General features: G+C 31.1%; 1 protein-coding gene and 1 long non-coding RNA gene across 3 annotated transcripts; one reads left to right on the forward strand and one right to left on the reverse strand.

Annotated features, from left to right (window-relative positions):
* Nucleotides 1–311: 311 nt before the first annotated feature.
* LOC145166656 (ABC transporter G family member 29-like) lies at nt 312–19085 on the forward strand. Of its 2 annotated transcripts, none has more exons than XM_079085679.1 (21): nt 312–619; nt 4148–4357; nt 4922–5006; nt 5112–5271; nt 6478–6557; nt 6647–6700; nt 7212–7302; nt 8531–8832; nt 9641–10239; nt 11167–11327; nt 11491–11600; nt 12334–12487; nt 12578–12652; nt 13153–13304; nt 13532–13864; nt 14547–14921; nt 15781–15914; nt 15995–16222; nt 17533–17704; nt 18295–18549; nt 18647–19085. In XM_079085679.1, the coding sequence occupies exons 1-21, from the start codon at nt 315–317 to the stop codon at nt 18917–18919; spliced, it is 4308 nt and encodes a 1435-aa protein (XP_078941805.1). In that variant the 5' UTR covers nt 312–314; the 3' UTR covers nt 18920–19085. The 2 variants fall into 2 exon arrangements, with proteins under 2 accessions (XP_078941805.1, XP_078941812.1); XM_079085686.1 differs by having other exon boundaries at nt 12578–12636; nt 13170–13304.
* LOC145166671 (uncharacterized) lies at nt 15478–17670 on the reverse strand. Its single transcript, XR_013740656.1, has 3 exons — nt 17549–17670; nt 15986–16176; nt 15478–15890 (listed from the first exon to the last, which is right to left on the reverse strand). It is a non-coding gene; the product is annotated as an uncharacterized LOC145166671 (long non-coding RNA).
* Nucleotides 19086–20136: the final 1051 nt, after the last annotated feature.

The following is a 20136-nucleotide window of genomic DNA, read 5'->3' on the forward strand; positions in this document are numbered from 1 at the left end:
GATCGAATAGGCAGTGATATACTTATATACACTACTATTCTTTTTCGCAATTTGCACGGTTAAATATACAAAATAAAAATAAAAAGTTTCCCTATCAGCCACCCCACCCAAGAATATTATTAAATAAATGACCCAGGTTGGCTTATGCTATTGTATGTATTGCCTAGTTTCACTCGTCATGTACGTAAACCGGCATACTCTATATATCACACAAGTTATCACTAGACTTCCATCAAAAATCTAAAACTATGTATTTGACTTGATCTCTTTAATTATCAGTTTCATTGTCATAAACCATAAGAGAAGAGATGGAGATGGAAGAGTTGTATGTGAGTCCAGATGATCATAGCAGAAGGAGCAATCATGCTGAGGAAGATGAACACGGACTGAAACGGGCAGCTTTAGAGAGCCTGCCCACTTTTGATCGTTTAAGGACTGCTTTCATGGAGTCGTATGCAACACAAGACATTGAAAACCAACAAGGTGATACAGTCCACAAACAAGTTGATGTAAGAGACCTCGGTGCAGATGACCACCAACAGATTATCGATAAGTTGTTTAAGGTTGTGGAAGTAGATAATGACAGGTTCTTGAGGGAGCTACGAGAAAGATTCCACAGGTTCCTTTTTGCTTTCATCTCTAATTTCAATTAACTTTTAGGCCATGTTTTCTAAGCATGCATGGACTAATATTAATGAGATAAAACATACAATTTTTATTGTAGCTCTTTAATTTTTCGTGCAAAAGACATGAATGTAGTACTTATCTTTCTCATTGAAAATATCGTTTGAAAGCTTGTCATGTTGCCCATCTACTTAAACGCGGAAATTTGATTATACACGACACAATTAACACAACACGAGTTTTCTGAATAGGTGTCTAAGAAATATGTGTTTTGGGTTTATGGGTATCAAATATTACTTTACATGTCTAAACACGAATAGACACAAATAAAATTCATGTTGACACGCAACACCTATAAAGACATGACCAGGCCCGGCCCAATACGGTGGGCAAGCTGGGCCAGGGCATCATCACGGTTGGGGCCCCAAAATTAAATTTTTTCGGTATTTTATATATTTTAAAAGTGTTAAAAAATCTATAAAGATGTCTTCAGTTGTGTTGGTTGGCCGGCTATTAGTTTTTTGTACATTACGAACAAACACAGGTTCGATTCCCGTTATATCCTTCTTTTCAAAGTTTTAGTACGTATAGTTTCTACTTTCTACACAATCTTTATTTATTCCTTTCAAATTTTATTGGGCCTGCCACTTGGTTTCAAAATATCAAAAAAATTATGATTCTAATTTATTTTATGAAAATATTTCCTTAATTCTCAAACTTCCATTTTACTAAATCTTTAAAACAGATGATTCGCTTAAATATATCTGATACATAAACTTTCTCTATTATTTACTTGATAACCTTTATTATATTTAATAATTTTCTTAATTTCAACCCCCATATATTAGTATTTATATATACGATTTAAATTTCATTATCATAGTTCCCAATTCTCATGTAACACTTTAAAATATATTAATTTTAATTTATAATATATTTGTCATCTAAATTTATATACGAAAGGATGTTGCTTGGATAATATTCTTTGGTTGTGTTTTTTTGGTTTTATATATAAAATTAGTCCTTTTAAATGCAAGATCAAACTAACCGTTTTTCAGAATGGTTTAGATGTTCGGTTTTGAGTTTTGGTTTATTATTGTTTCTTTTTTTTCCACAGTAGTCGTATTGGTTAGTATTTATCTTATACCCTTTAAACAATATATATATATATATATATATATATATATATATATATATATATATATATATATATTAGAATTAGTTATTTAATTATAAATTTCTTAATTTTAAAGGGCCCCATCTTTTGATTTTGCCCCGGGCCTCAGATCGGCTTGAACCGGCCCTGGACATGACACACGACAAGTATAGACACAAATTAAATTTGTGTAGATTCATGTTTATATGCGTTTTCGTGTAAAACAATTAAAAACGTGTCTATTCGTGTAGTATCACGTGTTACACGGATTAATTACGTGTCGTGTTCGTGTTTGATATACAATACTCAATTTACAATTCATGTCGTGTACGTATTTAACAAATTTGTGTTTGCCAAATTCATGTCATCTAAAAATTTTCTGACATGTATACACAACATGTAGAGAAGGATTCTGATGAGTCTTTTAGTTCTAATAACGTTAGGTATGATTTGACGGCAATGTCAAACATCAAGCTTTTAAAAGTCGTGACAAGTCACGCCATTTGTAAAATATGATTTAAGGCGATATATATATATATATATATATATATATATATATATATATATATATATATATATATAACTTAAGGCGTCATTTTGTTAAAACGTGACATCAAGTACAAGCATTGGAGTAATAAAATGCAATGATAGAGCTTTAAGATCTTTTTAGAACCTTGGTCAATTCATTTTTTTTTTTTTTTTTGCAAAATTACAATTGTTTACAAAAAAGGAAAAGAAAAAAAAACCTTTAAAAAAATAGGTTATTTTTAATTAGTTTGTATCAATAAGATTATTTAAGAAACGGAAAATGACTTAAAAATGTAACGAAGTTTCAAAAAAGAGCATTATTTTTTTTAATACACAAAATACCATTTTACCGGCTATTGTAGGTTATCCGGTTTCCAAATGTTCAAAAAATACCATTGTTGTTTTTTTAGTACAAAAAATACCATTAATGTTACTATATGTACACAGAATACCAACGAAGTACACATGTGTTCAACTAAAACATTGTGGTAACCAGGTACTTCGTTGGTATTTTGTGTATAAAAAATATATTTTGATGGTATTTTGTGTATAAAAATATATTTTAATGGTATTTTGTGTATTAAAAAAACAATAGTCTTTTTTATATATTTTTGAAACTTCATTACATTTTTAAGTCATTTTCCCTTTAAGAAATTGGATCCACAGTACACAAACTGATTTTGTAATTTTCAAATACAACCTTTCAACTTTAAAAAAATAGGTTAGTTTTTAATTAGCTTTTTACAATAAGATTATTTAAGAAATTAGTTTATAGCTTATTAGCTTATTGTGGTGGGAATAAGCAGTTTTTGCAAAAGCTTTTGTGGTGGGAATAAGCAATAAACAATAAGCAAGTAGGGATGTTTATTAAAATCAACTTATTTAGCTTATTCCTATCACAATAAGCTGATTTTTAATGATTCATATCCAAACACTTAAATTTAGCTTATTGTCGTGGGAATGAACAATAAACAATAAGTACCCTCTTTTTTCCTTATCCAAACACCCTCTAAAATTTTATTATATGCCATTAACATATATTATGTACAAATTTATTTGTTGGAAGAGGTAACTAATATTAATGTATATCTCTAACAAATTGTGTGATTATGATAATAATTTTTCTTTTAAATGCTAACGTGATAGAAATATTAAATATTTTTATTTAGAGTAAATTACATGAATCATTCGGTGTCAAAAATCATGTTCAGTTCCTATTTTCAAAAATTAACTCGAACCGTTCCTATATTTTTCACTCGGGGCTTTCTTGTGGACACAAAATGATTATTTTTCCCGTAATAATTACTTTTTCATTTTTATTTTACTTTGTTTATCATTTTCAGATTAAAAAAATAAAATAAAATAAACGCCTAACCCCTACCCCTCCACTTTCCTTTCCCCACCGGATTTGTCTCCCTCAATCTCACCCTACCCTCTTTTTGGTCTGTCCTTGACGTCTTCAACCATCGTCGTTGTTGCTTTAGTAGGTCATAGGTGGATTTGGCGAGATCGTGAAACACTCCACCATCTAATTCCAGTCCGTTCTGCCGCATACCACCCATAAATCCGACCTTACCTGAGAATCTCGAAACCGATATCAGATTTATATGTTCAATCTTTATTTTCAAACATTAACTCGGACCGTCCCTTGTGTCATTAAAAGTTACATCCTTCATCCCCAGTCCTAGCGTTGATCCATTACACACCAAACCTTGTATTGGTTTTGTGATGTTATTTTGTATTAGTGTAGTTATCACATACATAACAAACGTGGCTTTGATAGTCGTTGCAACGTTTTTAAATAAATTAATCTTTTTATTCTATATGGTGTTGTTACAGGGTTGGCATTACTCTTCCAACAGTAGAAGTCCGTTTCAAGAATTTAACAATGAAAGCTAATTGCTTTGTTGGTAACCGATCTATACCGACTTTGACAAACACTCTACGCAACCTTGCAGACACGGTTTTTGGTTTTCTTGGTATTGGATTATCAAAGAGGGGAAAGATTACAATTCTTGATGATGTTTCTGGGATGATCAAGCCTTCAAGGTATGTTCTTCATTCATGCTATAAAAGCCACCTTTAATCTTGCTCGAAACATTTACGCATACAAACACTCTTTTGGAAGATTCGAGCAAACATTTTAAATTATGCCCAAGACACTCAAATTTCCTACCTTAGATAAAGCTTGATACAAGTATAGTCAATATTACGTTATTTACTTTTAAAAGGTCTTGTAGATATATAGAAAGTCAACGACCCCAAATGATGGAATTTATCGATCCAAAATGGCAAAGCCCTTTTTCCCATGCATCCAACACTGTTGGATCTTTTGTTATGTGGTTTTTCACTTTTGACACAATTACAACAAGGCCCATTTGAGCACAAGACAACACATAACAAGTTTTGCATTTGCACTAAACTAAAATATCCCATGCAAAAAAGGTAGCACTGATATTTGCCCCGATCACTTTTTTGTGAAAAGACATAAAATGTCTTCAAAAACATAGACCTACAAAGATCTCTAATACTTTTATGTTTTATCGATTTTTGTTGTTCAACATTAAAATAAAATAGAAGCTAACAAAAAAACTTAATTTTGTTTTATAAAAGGATGACTCTTCTACTAGGTCCGCCCTCCTCCGGAAAAACGACTCTATTGTTGGCTTTGGCAGGTCGGGCCAACCCAGGTTTAACGGTGAGCTTTTGAGAAATAACTTCATGGAAATCTTCATAAATTATTTGGAACAAATACAATCTTTTACTTCAATAATATTTTTTGGTAAATATACATGTTGAGCAGGTTGAAGGAAACGTGACATATAACGGGCATACACTTAAAGAATTCGTCCCACAAAGGACATCTTCATACATCAGCCAAATTGATGTTCATGTAGGCGAAATGACAGTAAAAGAAACACTAGATTTTTCAGCTCGGTGCCAAGGAGTTGGATCTCGATATGGTATTTAACGGTTTCAAAAGAGCTAAATAAAAGAAATAATAATGTACCTTATTGATTTGTTTATTATAGCACTCTACTTTCATTTCTTATATTAAAGCATTGTATTTTAAAATTTCTACCAAATTATAGTAATATCATCTAAAGAATGCAATGTTCGCTATTATAAATGGATAGAATTTTCAAAATATAATTTTCTAATAATAAATTAAATTAAATTAAAATGCTAAAAATGGATAAAATTTTCATAGTAAATTTTTTAATAAAAAAAACAAAACTACAATGTTCTAAAAAATGAAAGTAGAACGCCATAATGTACAAAACTTGGAAGTAGGTTTTTATTTTTTGTATTTAGGCTAACTTTTGGGTAAACGTGAGAACAATAGTATCGTACTTCTATCAATTTGTAAATTATAACATCTAGTTTTATTTTCTAGTGCCTTGAAAATTCTACCTATTATTGCAATAACATGTATACACAAAGCAATTTTCACCGCTATAGTTGGGTGGATTTATCAAAGGATAACGTCTTGAAAAGAAAATTTTTGGATGTGTGAAATGTTATAATTGGACAAAATGTTCAAAGTACATCACCTTAATAAGATATAGAAATAAATGAAAGTAAGATGCTATAGAACACAAATAAATGAAAGTATGTTGTTATTTATTTCATTTACACAACTTTGGTGTTTGTGCAATATGTAGCATTGTACTTCTATTGATTTGTTTAGGGTTTTTATTTGTATGGATCAGTTCGATTTGATCTGATTAAATGAATCAAAATTCATTTCATTTTTCAAAATAGTGATCTAATATAGTTCGAATTAAATAAAATATGATTCGAACCAACCAAATTATAATTCGGTTGGATCGATTTTCACAATTTGTTTTTCAAGAGTAAGGACATTTACAAAATAATGTATAAATATAATATTAACAAGTTATATTTTAAAGTTTGAATCTAAAATAAACTTATGATTTTTTATTATAGATAACTAAATAAGTAGTAGGAAATGGTTACTTGTAAATTATAATTTATATTAATATAAATAAATAAAACAGTGTTAATAAATTAATCTACAATGGTGAAATAGAAAGAAACAAAAATAAGATGCTATAATGCATAAATAAAAGAAAATGTATTGCTATTTCTTGCATTTAGTCCTAGAACGTGTGGAGAACTCGTTGATAATAATATATATTTTGCAGAATTACTGAGCGAGCTTGACATGGGAGAAAAACAGGCTAACGTTTCTCCAAAACCAGAGGTTGACCTCTTCATGAAGATAGCAGCTAGAGATCATAAAATCGACATTTATAAAGTTCATAGTATAACGCTATTTCATAATTTATGACCTAATGATCGTTCGTAATTTAGGCCACCGCAATGGAAGGTGTTGAGCATAATCTAATTACTGAATACATTATCAAGGTATGTTCGGGAAAACTTTTAGCGTAGAAATTAGATAATAAAAAAACTTAGGTGTTTGTTTCATTTTTACTTAATCGAATTGACTATAACAAAACTTAATCAAGTAACTATAAATTAATGTTTATTTTTCACTAAATGTAGAAAAAATGACTTAATAGAGAAAATCAAGAAAATAAGAATTTCATAATAAAAACCTACATTTTTACAAATTTTCTCTCATTTATTTCTTCATTAGATTTGCACAACCTGTACCATCATTTTATTGACTATATATATATATATATATATATATATATATATATATATATATATATATATATATATATATATATATATATATATATATATATATATATATATATATATATATATATATATATATATATATATATATATAAGAAAAGGAAACCAAGGCCTAATATATTATTTGCTTCTAAAACCATTATGCCACAAGATATATCTTTTTTATTGAACCTAGATTATGTGTTTTATTTTGATTTTTAAAAAATAGATACTCGGACTAGAGATATGTCGGGACACTGTTGTTGGAAACCAAATGATACGAGGAATATCCGGAGGACAGAAAAAACGACTAACAACGGGTAATATCACTTGATTGATTAAGCAAATGGTTGCACTGTTTATCTGATTTAAGATCCAAGAAATCATTTTTTTAAAAGTGAAAAACTAATTGTAATATCTTTAACATTAAATTAGTGATCTTTACCATGAATTGTGAAGGAGCAGAAAAAATTGATTCTAACAGATACTAAAACGATGGTTACCGAATTGAAAAATACTTTTATTTCAAAATATAAATAAGAAAAGGTTTTAGAGTAAAACCAAATAGATTTAAGGTTGATAAAACGTTTATAGATAAATCAACAACTAACACATCACTAAAAGAAACAGATGCAGAACATTTAAACAAAAGTAACCATCTTGACACTTTTCACCCCGTCTACTTTAGTAGACAATTGAAATGAATTCCCAATTCTACTCCCCATTAGCCCAATTCAATGAAAACCCATGAAAGTTATAGCCCAATAATCTCCTTTAACCCAGTAACATAAATATAACACATGAATAACTTGTTGGACCTATAAATACTTAAACAAAAATAACCAATTACAAATGTATAAAAAGAATATGTTTCATTGATTTAAAAATAAGATTGTATAAGAATGTATTTTTAATACACTATTGTTGATATCAAGTCGTTCATGTTATTATAAGACTGTTTTCACGTAATTAAACAACGTTTTTACACACCAAACAAACTTAAAATAATGCAACACTAGTTTTAATATCCTTACAAATTACAATTATACTAGTTGGAAGTGTACTATGAATATAGGTAGAAAAAAATTAATATTATACATTAAAACGACAGTTACATAGTGCTAACAACAAGTCATTCATGTTGTAGCATTGTTATCACACAATTCAACATTGTTTTCACACAATAAAGAGACTTAAAGTAGTGAAAACCAACTTTTAGTATCGTTAAAATTTTGTTTTTGAAGTCTGCTATTAAGTTTAAGAGCCAAAAAGGAGTAATAAGCACATTGTTGTTGACAATAAGCCATTTATGTCAATGTAGCAGTATAACAATGTCATCGTAGCACTATAACACACAAAAAACATTGTTTTTACACACAAAAAAATATATTTAAAATGGTGCAAAACTAATTTTAGTATCTTAAAAATTATGTTACTGATTTTAGTATGTTTAAGTTATGTTATTGAATTGTAGTATGAATATAAGCACACAAAACAAATACAGAAACAACAACGGGTTGGCCAGGCCTAACATTTGATTAAAAACAGGAGAGATGATTGTTGGGCCAACAAAAGTACTATTTATGGATGAAATTTCATCGGGCCTAGACACATCAACGACATTTCAGATAGTCAAGTGTTTGCAACAGATAGCACATTTTACAGAATCCACCATTTTGATGTCTCTCCTACAACCTTCTCCTGAGACTTTTAATCTATTTGATGATATAATTCTCTTATCACAAGGCCAAATTGTATATCAAGGCCCAAGAGAGCATATTGTCGAGTTTTTTCAAAGCTTAGGATTCACATGTCCAGAAAGAAAGGGAATTGCCGATTTCTTACAAGAGGTAACCATCTATTCCATTAAACGAAGGTACATTGTTATTGCTAGGCACAACACTGGAAATGCAAGTCTAGAAACCGTCACATTGTACCATGTCAACAATACATAAAGCTCTACCCTTTGTAAATTAGCTCCACTACCGATAACCTTCGAAAAGTATATAAATATGACGCACTTTTATTTATTGAGCTAAATACAAAAAATACCCATATACTTTTATTTATTAGTTTATTTTGGCTTCCTACTTTTATTCCCTTTTATTACAGCATTACGCTTTCATTTTATTTTAAATAAGGCAACGCACTTTGAAAAATCTATCTAATTATGATATTGTGCTTTCAATATTTCCGGTGTAGTTTGGAAAAATCTACCAAAGTATGCAAAGATAATCGTTTTGTATTTGAAGGATACTGCTATAATTGGGTAGGTTATTCAGAATACAATGTTATATTAACAACAAACTGAAGTAGAATACTATAATAAACCAATCAATGAAATTAAGCAAATTAAGCAAATATAACCCTTTCTTTTTTATCCTATATTTTCCTAATGAACATAGAACAAAAAAAAATCGTTTTTAATGTTTTAAAACAAGAAAAAAATCGTTTTAATGTTTTATATCTTGAACAAGTTAAAAAAAACAAAACAAAACAAAAAAAAAAAAAAGAACAAATATTAATAATAATTAATATTGGTCTAGTTAAAAAAGTATGACATCTATTTAAATGTTGAATATAACTTGGGCGTGTGTATTACATATCATATCTTGGTACAAATACAAAATCTAGATTTAAAATTTGTGCTATTTGTAGGTAATATCTAAGAAGGATCAAGAACAATATTGGGCCAATAAAGGGAAACCATATACCTACGTTTCAGTCTCTCAATTCACCGAGCATTTCAAGCAATTTCATGTTGGACAAACGCTCCAAAACGATCTACTCATGCCATATGAAAAATCCCGGAATCAAAAAGGAGCTCTAGTCTTCAAAAAGTACTTAGTCCCTAAAAAGGACCTCTTTAAGGCCTCTTTCGACAAAGAAAAGTTATTGATTAAAAGAACTGCAGTCGTGTATATAGCCAAGACTCTCCAAATTAGCTTTGTGGCAATTATTGGAGCAACAATGTTCTTGAGGACTAGAATGCATTCTAGAAATGAAGAAGATGGAGCCCTTTATGTAGGAGCTCTTTTGTTTGCATTGATTACTAATATGTTTAATGGTTTTCCTGAGCTTCCACTCACTATAGAGAGACTTCCGGTGTTATATAAGCATAGAGAGCTCTTTTTTCATCCAACTTGGGCGTTTACAGTTCCAACTATCTTGCTACGTGTGCCAATCTCATTGGTGGAGTCTACAGTTTGGACAATATTGACGTATTATACCATTGGATTTGCCCCTGAAGCTAGTAGGTATGTGCGTGTTGTTTCTTTTTTTACATAATGGACTTAGTGTAGTAAGTTGTATATGAGTGTTTTTTTTTTTACGTAAAGCCAAAAAAAAAAAAACCCGACTAAATAGTAAATAGAGTCATAGAGAGGAGGACTAACTTTTATAAAAAGAAAAACCTCATTTATTTTTTTTCTTTCCATTTCCTAAGTGTACCATTTACTCATATATTTTGTTAAACATCATCTATTCAAAACTCGCTTAATGGGATAAACATAAAAAGAAAAAAAAAAAATAGGGTTATATTTTCTTGAATTACAGAAAAGAGCATACGTCAAACACAACCATGGTGTTGTGTGTTAGGGACCCTAACTGAACATTATATGATAACCTTTCAAGGTTTAATAGTTAAACACATTTTTCCATACTGATTATATGCATGAAATAGCAATGAAATTTCATTGGTTTGTTGATTATAGCACCCAACTTTAATTTCATCCTATTACAATATTATACATTGAAAAAACCTACCCGATAGATTTGTCAAAGTATAATAATCCTATTAAGAACAAATCTAAAACTACAATGCAATGATTGGTAGATTTTTCAAAGTACAATGACTTATTTAGCAAAAAAATAAAAGTACAATGTTGTAACAGAAAAAAAATGAAAGTAGGATGATATATAATACACAAATAAAAGATAGTATGCTGTTATTTCTTGCATTTAGTCCCTTCCATATTTAATAAGCTTTGGTTCACAAAGAAAATTAAGTATAAATACAATCATATTATTAACTGAATCATCCATATTTTAGAGATATGGATACTTATCGAAAGCATACGGATTTAGTATTTTGATTTTCGTTATTAGTTATCAATAAATATGTTTTTATTTCCAATCGGAAACAAAAAAAGGTAGACTTAACAGAAAACTTGTCTCATTTTCAGGTTTTTCAAGCACTTCCTGTTGACCTTTTTGATTCAGCAAATGGCTTCAGGAATATTCAGACTCATTGCTGCAGTTTGTAGAACAATGACCATAGCCAACACTGCTGGAACTCTCATTCTAGAAGCAACTTTCCTTTTAGGTGGTATTGTCCTTCCTAAAGGTTAGTTAGTAGTACCTTTTTAACATCTCACATGATGCTTTAATAACCCTTAAAATATAAACAATAGCTTTAGTACTTCAGTAAAGTTAATTTTTGATATATGAGTATCTACTACAACTTAAAAATAATGGAGTTTTCACAACATGATTTCTTATGTAAACAGGTCGAATTCCCGACTGGTGGCAATGGGCGTATTGGGTTTCACCATTAAGCTACGGTTTTAATGCTTTAACTACAAATGAAATGTTTTCTCCAAGGTGGATGAATAAATTGGTATGTCACTTTTACATTTCATCTTTTGGGCCCATTTGTTACACACCACATACTAGTTGTACTGTGTTTGGTCTGCATTGAACTAGGCTCAGACTCATGTTAATGGCATGAAGTATAATTTTTTTATCACACAGAAAGATGTGAAAGCCCTCCTCATAGACAATAGTTATAACTTTTTGTTCCACTAGAAAAGATAGGGCACTCACTCTCGATCTCTCGTGAGTGCAAAAAATGTGAATGCCCTTCTAATGGAAAAGGAATTACAATTTTTATGCTTCCATTAAAAATACGTAACAAGATGGGAAAACACTCCCTCTCAAAGTCTCTTGCATGCAAAAGACGTGAATGCATTCCTCATGGATATACATATTTACCCCACTAAAGAAGGTGGGAAAAGGTTCTCGTCAATGTAAAAGACATGAATGCCCTCCTAATGGACAATAATTACATTTTTTTTGCTACCACTAAAGAGGTGGAATAAAAATCTCATGTGTGCAAAAGACATATATTCCCTCCCATAGACAAATTGCTACTTTTTGTCCCTCTAAACAAGGTGGGACACGTACTTGTTTTCCATCTTTTGTCTATATAAAAGACATAAATACCCTTCTCATCCTCATCAATAAAAATATCCCTAGAAAGTTTGTCCAGTCCAATCCATTCATATCTCATGTAACAAACGGAGCCTTAATTTCCTCAATCAAAATTAAACTAACTATTTAATTGAATTCAGGGCTCTGACAATTCTACAAAATTGGGGGTAGTGGTTTTACAAAACTTTGGAGTAAACCCTAATCAAAACTGGTTTTGGATAGGAGCAGTTGCCCTTCTCGGTTTAGCTATCCTTTTCAACATTCTCTACACTTTAGCTCTCGTGTATTTACCTCGTAAGTTCTACATGATCTTTTAGACCAAGATAACATCGAGCCACATGTTGCATTTAACATATTTTTATCGTTTTTATTTTGCAATATTAGCTCCCGGAAAGCCACAAGCAAATATACTTCAAGAAGAGAAAATATCTACATCGGTTTCGGTTGCAAAGACCTCAAGTAAGGGATAATTCATATACAAATGGGAAAATTATATATATTTATTTTTACCCTTGATAACAACATACTTACATTCCTTACTACATAATAGCAACATACTTACATTTCATTTTCCATTATAACAACGTAATTACAAAATTTTTTCCCCGATATTAGCGATATGTAACAAATTAATAAAGTACATTGTCCATATTGGTCGCGAAATATAAGTAAGTTGATAATGGGAAAAAATAAAGTACATAGTTGTTATAGGTTAAAATGTAGATACGTTGCTATTATGGGTAAATTTTGTAAGTACATTAATAATAAGGGTAAAAAGTATAGCACATTGCTTTTATTGGTAAAAATGTAAGTATGTTGCTAATATTAGTAAAGAATATAAGACTAAAAGTACAAATTAAAGTATATTCCCATATTGATAACAAGAATAATGTATGTTGCTCTATATGAAACAAAAGCTTTGTTCACTGTGATTTCTTTTAAATTGGTGATTTTCTTAGGAGAATCGGTGATTCAGAAAAACCAAAATATAAATGAAGATTCAAGTCTTGAAGCGGCAGATGCTATGGCTCCCAAAAGAGGAATGGTTCTTCCATTTGCTCCACTTTCCATGTCTTTTGATAACATAAGTTATTATGTGGATATGCCCCTCGTAAGTAAATATTTTTCATATATTCAGACTTCAGTTATTTAATGAAATTCACACGTAACGTTTTTCGTTGACTAAAAATGTAGTAAAATTCCATTTCATTCATTTGCTTTGTTAATCTACGAATAAAATTACGTACATATTAATTTTTTTATGTTTCTTTATTTCATTACATAGTTGTAATATATAATTTTATATATTGTAATATATACAATTAAATTTTTTATTAGGCGATGAAAGAACAAGGTGTTACAGACAACAAGCTCCAATTACTTAGGGAAGTATGTGGGGCCTTTCGGCCTGGAATCCTAACAGCATTAATGGGAGTTAGTGGAGCAGGAAAGACAACTTTAATGGATGTCTTAGCAGGAAGAAAGACAGGTGGATACATAGAAGGTGATATCAGAATCTCGGGATTCCCTAAAGTTCAAGAAACTTTCACTAGGATTTCGGGATATTGTGAACAAAATGACATTCATTCACCACAAGTCACTGTCTATGAATCTTTGATTTTTTCGGCTTTCCTTAGACTCCCCAAAGATATCAATAAAGAAGAAAAAATGGTAAAGAACAAGCACTTTTTATTATATCTAATATTATTAGGGGATCAACTACAAGAACGTTTTTTTATTTTTCTTTATTCTTTTTACAACACAAAATAATACAATGTCCTTTTTATTATGCAGTGACTTGTTATAAAATTTTGTACTTTCTATTGATGTGACACTGACAAGGACGTATGAGAGTTACCTACACTAAATTTTTTTAACAAAAGAAAAGATTTTAAAAATCACAATATTTTCCAAGACAGAATCAAAGTAAATATTATGGATTTGCGCTAATGTGATCATCCTATGTAAATAAATAGTATATCATTTCCCCCCAAAAAAATTCCTTTTTCCTTCTGGAAAATATTATAATTCATTCAAATTGTCAAAATATGAAAACATAGGAACAAACCAAAACTTGGTTACCAGTTAACAAAAAATGTGTGAATAAACTCGTCGTGTCATATGTATCAACAAATAGTAAATATTCAAATGAATGAACAAAAAAAAAAAAAAAATCTCACAATGTAACAAAATTGAAAGATGAGTGGTTACACATTTCGACGAAAAAAATTTGAGGTAGCTAGGTGAAACATTAAGAAACGTGGTTGGTATTTAGTGATATTACCCATATATGGAAAGACGTAGCTTTAAAGTACTAATACTCTTTTTTCTTTTTATATAATTTTATGATCAGCTTTTTGTGGATGAAGTGATGGAACTCGTTGAACTAGACAATCTTAAGGACATGATTGTAGGGATTCCTGGAGTTACAGGTTTATCAACCCAACAAAGAAAAAGATTGACAATTGCAGTAGAGCTTGTTGCTAATCCTTCAATCATATTTATGGATGAACCAACAACTGGGCTCGATGCAAGAGCAGCAGCAATTGTTATGAGAACAGTGAGAAATACAGTGAACACGGGAAGAACCGTTGTCTGTACTATTCATCAGCCTGGTGTTGATATTTTTGAAGCTTTTGATGAGTTGTTACTGATGAAAACTGGAGGAGAAGTAATTTATGCGGGAGAGTTGGGTCTAAAATCTGAGAAACTTGTTGAGTATCTTGAGGTATAGTTTCTCTTTTACTTAATGGATTTAATGGGGACATGACTTAATCTGTTAAGCTATATATGAATGTTTCTTTTTACTGAATACAGAAAGAACGACTTGGTGGAGAAAGTTAGTGAAGCATTCCCCGTTAATTCCTAAATTTTTACAAATTGCCCTCACTTATTTTTGGATTAGATGAAAGAATTAAGAGCATCCTTTCTATTTATGTGTTTCATACATCATCGTACTTTCATTTCTTCCTATTACAACATTTACTTTGAAAAATATACCTAATTATAGTAATGTTGTCAAATACGAAGCAATTTTCATCGATGTAACTAGGTTGATTTTTGAAAGATTAATGTCTTATAAATAAATAAAAAATAAAAAACTGTATGTACATTGCTATAAATAGGTAGATTTTTCAAAACGCATTGCTCTAATAAAATTTACAACTACAATATTGTAATAGAAAGAAATTGATTTAGGATGTCATAATAAAATAAAAAAAAAATTGTTATACTCAAATATATATTGAACGTAATATTAAAGAACTAGGGAGAGTATTATTCCATAGGGTATGTTTGTTTTTTTCCCCATTTATTGTCGTTTGGATAAATTGTTCAAGGGATAAATGATGTGTGTTTGTATGAACAAAGATTGTTTGTTTCTTTTCTTAACCGAAGACTTCTGAATGAATGTAAATGACCATTTTACCCTTTCTGTGTCTATAAGTGACTCTATGCTCACAAGTCACTTACAACATGTTTTAACCTATTCTACATTACATGATGTAAACGTGTGTAGTTATGTACATCCATGTGAAAATATACTAAACTAAAACTAACTCGAGTACTTTTATTAATATAAATTCTAGGGAATTCCCGGGATACCAAAAATAGTAGATGATCAAAATCCAGCAACATGGATGTTGGAAGTCACCTCATCTGCAACAGAATCACGACTCGGGATTGATTTCGTACAGCACTACAAGTCATCAAGCGTTTATCAGTAAGTTAAATTATAACATTTATATAATCAGAATATTATATTTATTCAAATTTGAAGCTAATTTAATTCACCTCAAGCAGAAGAAATAATGTTCTTGTGGAAGAATTAAGAATACCTCCTTCAGGAGCAAAAGAACTTTTTTTCTCCACAAAATATTCTGAGTCCATGTGGGGACAATTCAAGACTTGTATAGAAAAACAATGGAGGAGTTATTGGAGAACCCCTGATTATAACCTTGTTAGATTCTGCTTCACCCTTATCACTGCACTCTTGATCGGGTCAATTTTTTGGAAAGTTGGTACCAAAAGGTTAGTATCTAGTACTTGATCTAGATCACATCTCAAGACCGGTGTTAAAAGACGTAAATGTCCTCCTCATCTTTATTATCGAAAATAGGGATGAAAGTGGGTCCAAACCCGGACCGGATGGACCCGGACCCGGAAAACCCGGAACCGGTTAACGGGATTTTGTAGAACCGGAAACCGGACCGGTATATAGGAACCGGTTCCGGTTCGGTTCCGAGTACGGTTCCGGGTAAAGTGGGTCTAGAACCGGAAAACCCGGAAACATCAAAGTGGGTAGGTTGGAACCGGATAAAGTGGGTTTAGAACCGGAAAACCCGGAAAAACCGGAATTTTTTGGTAATTACTTACTACTTAGTGGGTTGAACTTTGAAAATTTTCATATTGATATCCCGACTTTGGGGGACTGTAACTCATTGAATATGAAACCAAAATTAACAAAATTATAGTCTAAAATCATGTACAAACTCTAAAATACATTCTGGAAAAAATTGCATGTCAATCTGACTTTAAACGAATGAGATATGCATGTGTTAACATTTTCACATAATACAAAGTATAAAAACAAATAGCTGAAAAGTTGAAAATTTTCAATTTTGATATCCCGACTTCGGAGGACTATAAATCATTGAATGTTAAACCAAAAATGACAAAATTATAGTCTAAACTCATGTACAAACTGTAAACTACAAGTTCAAAAAAACCACATGTCAATATGACTTCAAACGAATTAGATATGCATGTTTTAAAACTTTCACCGAATACAAAAAAAATGAAAAACTAAAAACTTCCAGCTTTGATATCTCGACTTTGGGGGACTGTAAGTCAATGAATATAAAACTAAAAATGGAAAATTTATAGTCTAAAATCATGTACAAACTCTAAACTACATGTTGGAAAAAACCTCATGTCAATCGGAGTTGAAACGAATGAGATATGCATCTTTTAAACGTTTCATAAAAACCGGTTCCGGCCCTAAAAGTGGTTCCGGTTCCAAACAACGGTTCCGGTTTTTAGACCCGGTTTACCCGGACCCGATGGACCCAAACCCGGATTACCCGGAACCCGAAATAAAGCCAATTTTTAAACCCGGAACCGGAACCGGTTCTATATATTCCGGTTCTAACGGTTCCGGTTCCGGTTCCGGTCCGGTTTTCCGGTTCTAAATCTCATCCCTAATCGAAAATAGCCCTAGAAAGCTTGTCGAACAGATTCCAGTCATGTCTTGTGTAACAAACACACCCCTAGAATCTTGATTCCGACTCTAGCTCAGGGAATAGAGCTAACAATAAAATCAATGTCATTTTTTATTTCAGGGATAGCAGCACTGACCTGACAATGATTTTTGGGGGTCTGTATGGTGCTGTTTTGTTTGCGGGAATTAACAATGGAAACACAGTACTGCCGATAGTAGCCTTTGAACGAACAATATTTTATCGAGAAAGAGCTGCTGGGATGTATTCATCCTTACCGTATGCCATGGCACAGGTTAGTGCAAAACAGATTCATGCAAAACAGACAAACACATGTTTTTGTTTTTACAAAAGAGTTATTCTTCCAACAACCCCTGAGTTGGTTTTTTGTCCCGCCCCAACTTAGGAATTGTTGGAAGAATAACTCTTTTGCGGACTAGTTATTTTTCCAACAACCCCTGAGTTGGTCTACACTATCCCGTCCCAACTCAGGGGTTGTTGGAAGAATAACTCTTTTGCAGAATAGTTATTCTTCCAACAACCCCTGAGTTGGTCTATACTGTCCTACCCTAACTCAGAGGTTGTTGGAAGAATAACTTTTTGTAGAATAGTTATTCTTCCAACAACCCATGAGTTGGTCTACACCGTCCAACCCCAAAAGCATCATGTAAGATGTAAACCAAGTACCCAACGGCCTAATTCCCACAAGGTCACTTCTATGCCAGCCACATAGCAGGCCACTGTATACCTAATTTACATCTCACATGATGCCCTTGGGGACGGACAGTGTGGGCCAAGGCCAACTCATGGATTGCTACAACCCTTTTGTAGATGCAGTTTAATTCCAAAAGCCTAATGAGAAAGTATTGTTTGTTTTGTATATAGGTAATTGTGGAAATACCTTACGTGTTCTTTCAGACGGCATATTATACTGTTATTGTGTATGCTATGGTGAGCTTCGAATGGACAATAGCTAAATACTTATGGTTCTTCTTCATACACTTTTTTACCTTTCTCTACTTCACATACCTCGGGCTAATGACTGTTTCACTCACTCCTAATGATCAACTCGCATCCATCCTCACATCTGCTTTCTATTCACTCTTTAATCTCTTCTCGGGCTTCTTCATCCCTAGACCGGTAATTTTATTTAATTTTATTTAGCCAATTTATAATTTTTTTTTCTTAACTATGAAAGTTTCATTATGATTTAATTTCCACTTGTTGAAATTTTCAGAAAATTCCAAAGTGGTGGGTATGGTGTTATTGGATTTGCCCACTAGCATGGACCTTTCAAGGATTGATTGCTTCACAATATGGTGATGTGGAGGACACCATTAAAGTGGCGGGAATGTCACAAGATCCCACAATCAAAGAGTATGTGCAAAGCCATTTTGGATATGAAGATGAATATCTAGGACTAATGGCTTTGGTTTTAGTTAGTTATGCAGTGTTCTTTGCATTCATGTATGCATACTGCTTGAACAAATTGAACTTCCAAACAAGATAGGGAGTAAACTAAACTAAACTAAATTTCGAATTATCATCTTATCACTATCAATAGTCATTCATTGTCGCAAAAGCAAATATATGTCAAATTCGTCATAAAATCTAGCAAAATAGGAGTGTTAATTGGGAATGCATAACTATTCTGAAGCTAAAATAATTGTATAGCAAGATTTATAAACATACCTAATGCATTATCGTTTGGAAGGTTAAAAGGTAGATCAACTAAGCGACCATGTCTTCCATTTTTTTCACCGGCGACACTTCAGTCCGCCCTCTGCTTCTCGGTTTTAGCCAACGACTCCCAACCCACCGCACAGCCTTCTTCGCGCCCAAGGCCTGAAACCGTCATCCGTCGTTCGCCCAACCGCAACGCCGGCGGATGTGACTATGGTGTTATGAATTTATGATCGACTTTTAATTATATGTATTAGGCAATTTTTTGAAAAAGTTATTTAGAAGTGTGTTACTAAAACTAGACATAAAAACGAATATGGAAAAAAAAAAAAAAAAAAAAACATTTATAAGAACCATTTCGTAAAAACAAAGGTTGTAGAAAAGATATAATAAATTATTAAAATATCAAAACATATAAAAACAAAGTTGTAATAAAAAAACATATGAATAAAAAGTTATATATGAATAAAAATGAATATGTAAAAGAAATTAGTTAATGGATTTATAAAAAGAAATCTAAAACGAAAAAATCTTAGAAAACCGACATAAAAACGAATATGCAGAAAAAACATTTATAAGAATCATTTCTTAAAAACAAAGGTTGTAAAAAAGATATAATAAATTATTAAAATATCAAAACATATAAAAACAAAGTTGTAATACAAAACATATGAATAAAAAGTTATGAAAAAAATTTCATTAAAAACGAAGGTTGTGAAAAAGATAGAAAAGAAGTTGTAAAAATATCAAAACAAGCATATAGAGAAAGAGTTTTAAAGAAAAAAAAAAGTTGAAAACACATGAATACAAAAAAAAAGTTGAAAACACATGAATACAAAGTTACAACAAAAATTGGGTGAAATTAGAAAACAAAATGAATGAATACAATGTTACAAAAAATAATACAAACTTATAAAAAAAATTAGGCAAAAATCGAAAAAAAATGGATAAAACAAATATTTAATAGAAGTTAGAAAACAAAATTATAAAAAAAAAAATTGAAAAAATCTTAGAAAACCAGCAGAAAAACAAATATACCAAAAC

Source organism: Lactuca virosa, chromosome 1 (assembly GCF_052849685.1).
Source record: "Lactuca virosa cultivar CGN04683 chromosome 1, Lactuca_virosa_CGN04683_v6, whole genome shotgun sequence".
In the NCBI taxonomy this organism is placed as follows: domain Eukaryota; kingdom Viridiplantae; phylum Streptophyta; class Magnoliopsida; order Asterales; family Asteraceae; genus Lactuca; species Lactuca virosa.

Excerpts from the sequence above, each read along its gene's own strand:
- LOC145166656 (XM_079085679.1), top strand. The coding sequence starts at position 315 with ATGGAAGAGTTGTATGTGAGTCCAGATGATCATAGCAGAAGGAGCAAT. Across the intron at positions 6,701-7,211 it reads TTACTGAATACATTATCAAG|ATACTCGGACTAGAGATATG; the intron begins GTATGTTCGGGA and ends TTTAAAAAATAG. Across the intron at positions 12,653-13,152 it reads TTCGGTTGCAAAGACCTCAA|GAGAATCGGTGATTCAGAAA; the intron begins GTAAGGGATAAT and ends TGATTTTCTTAG.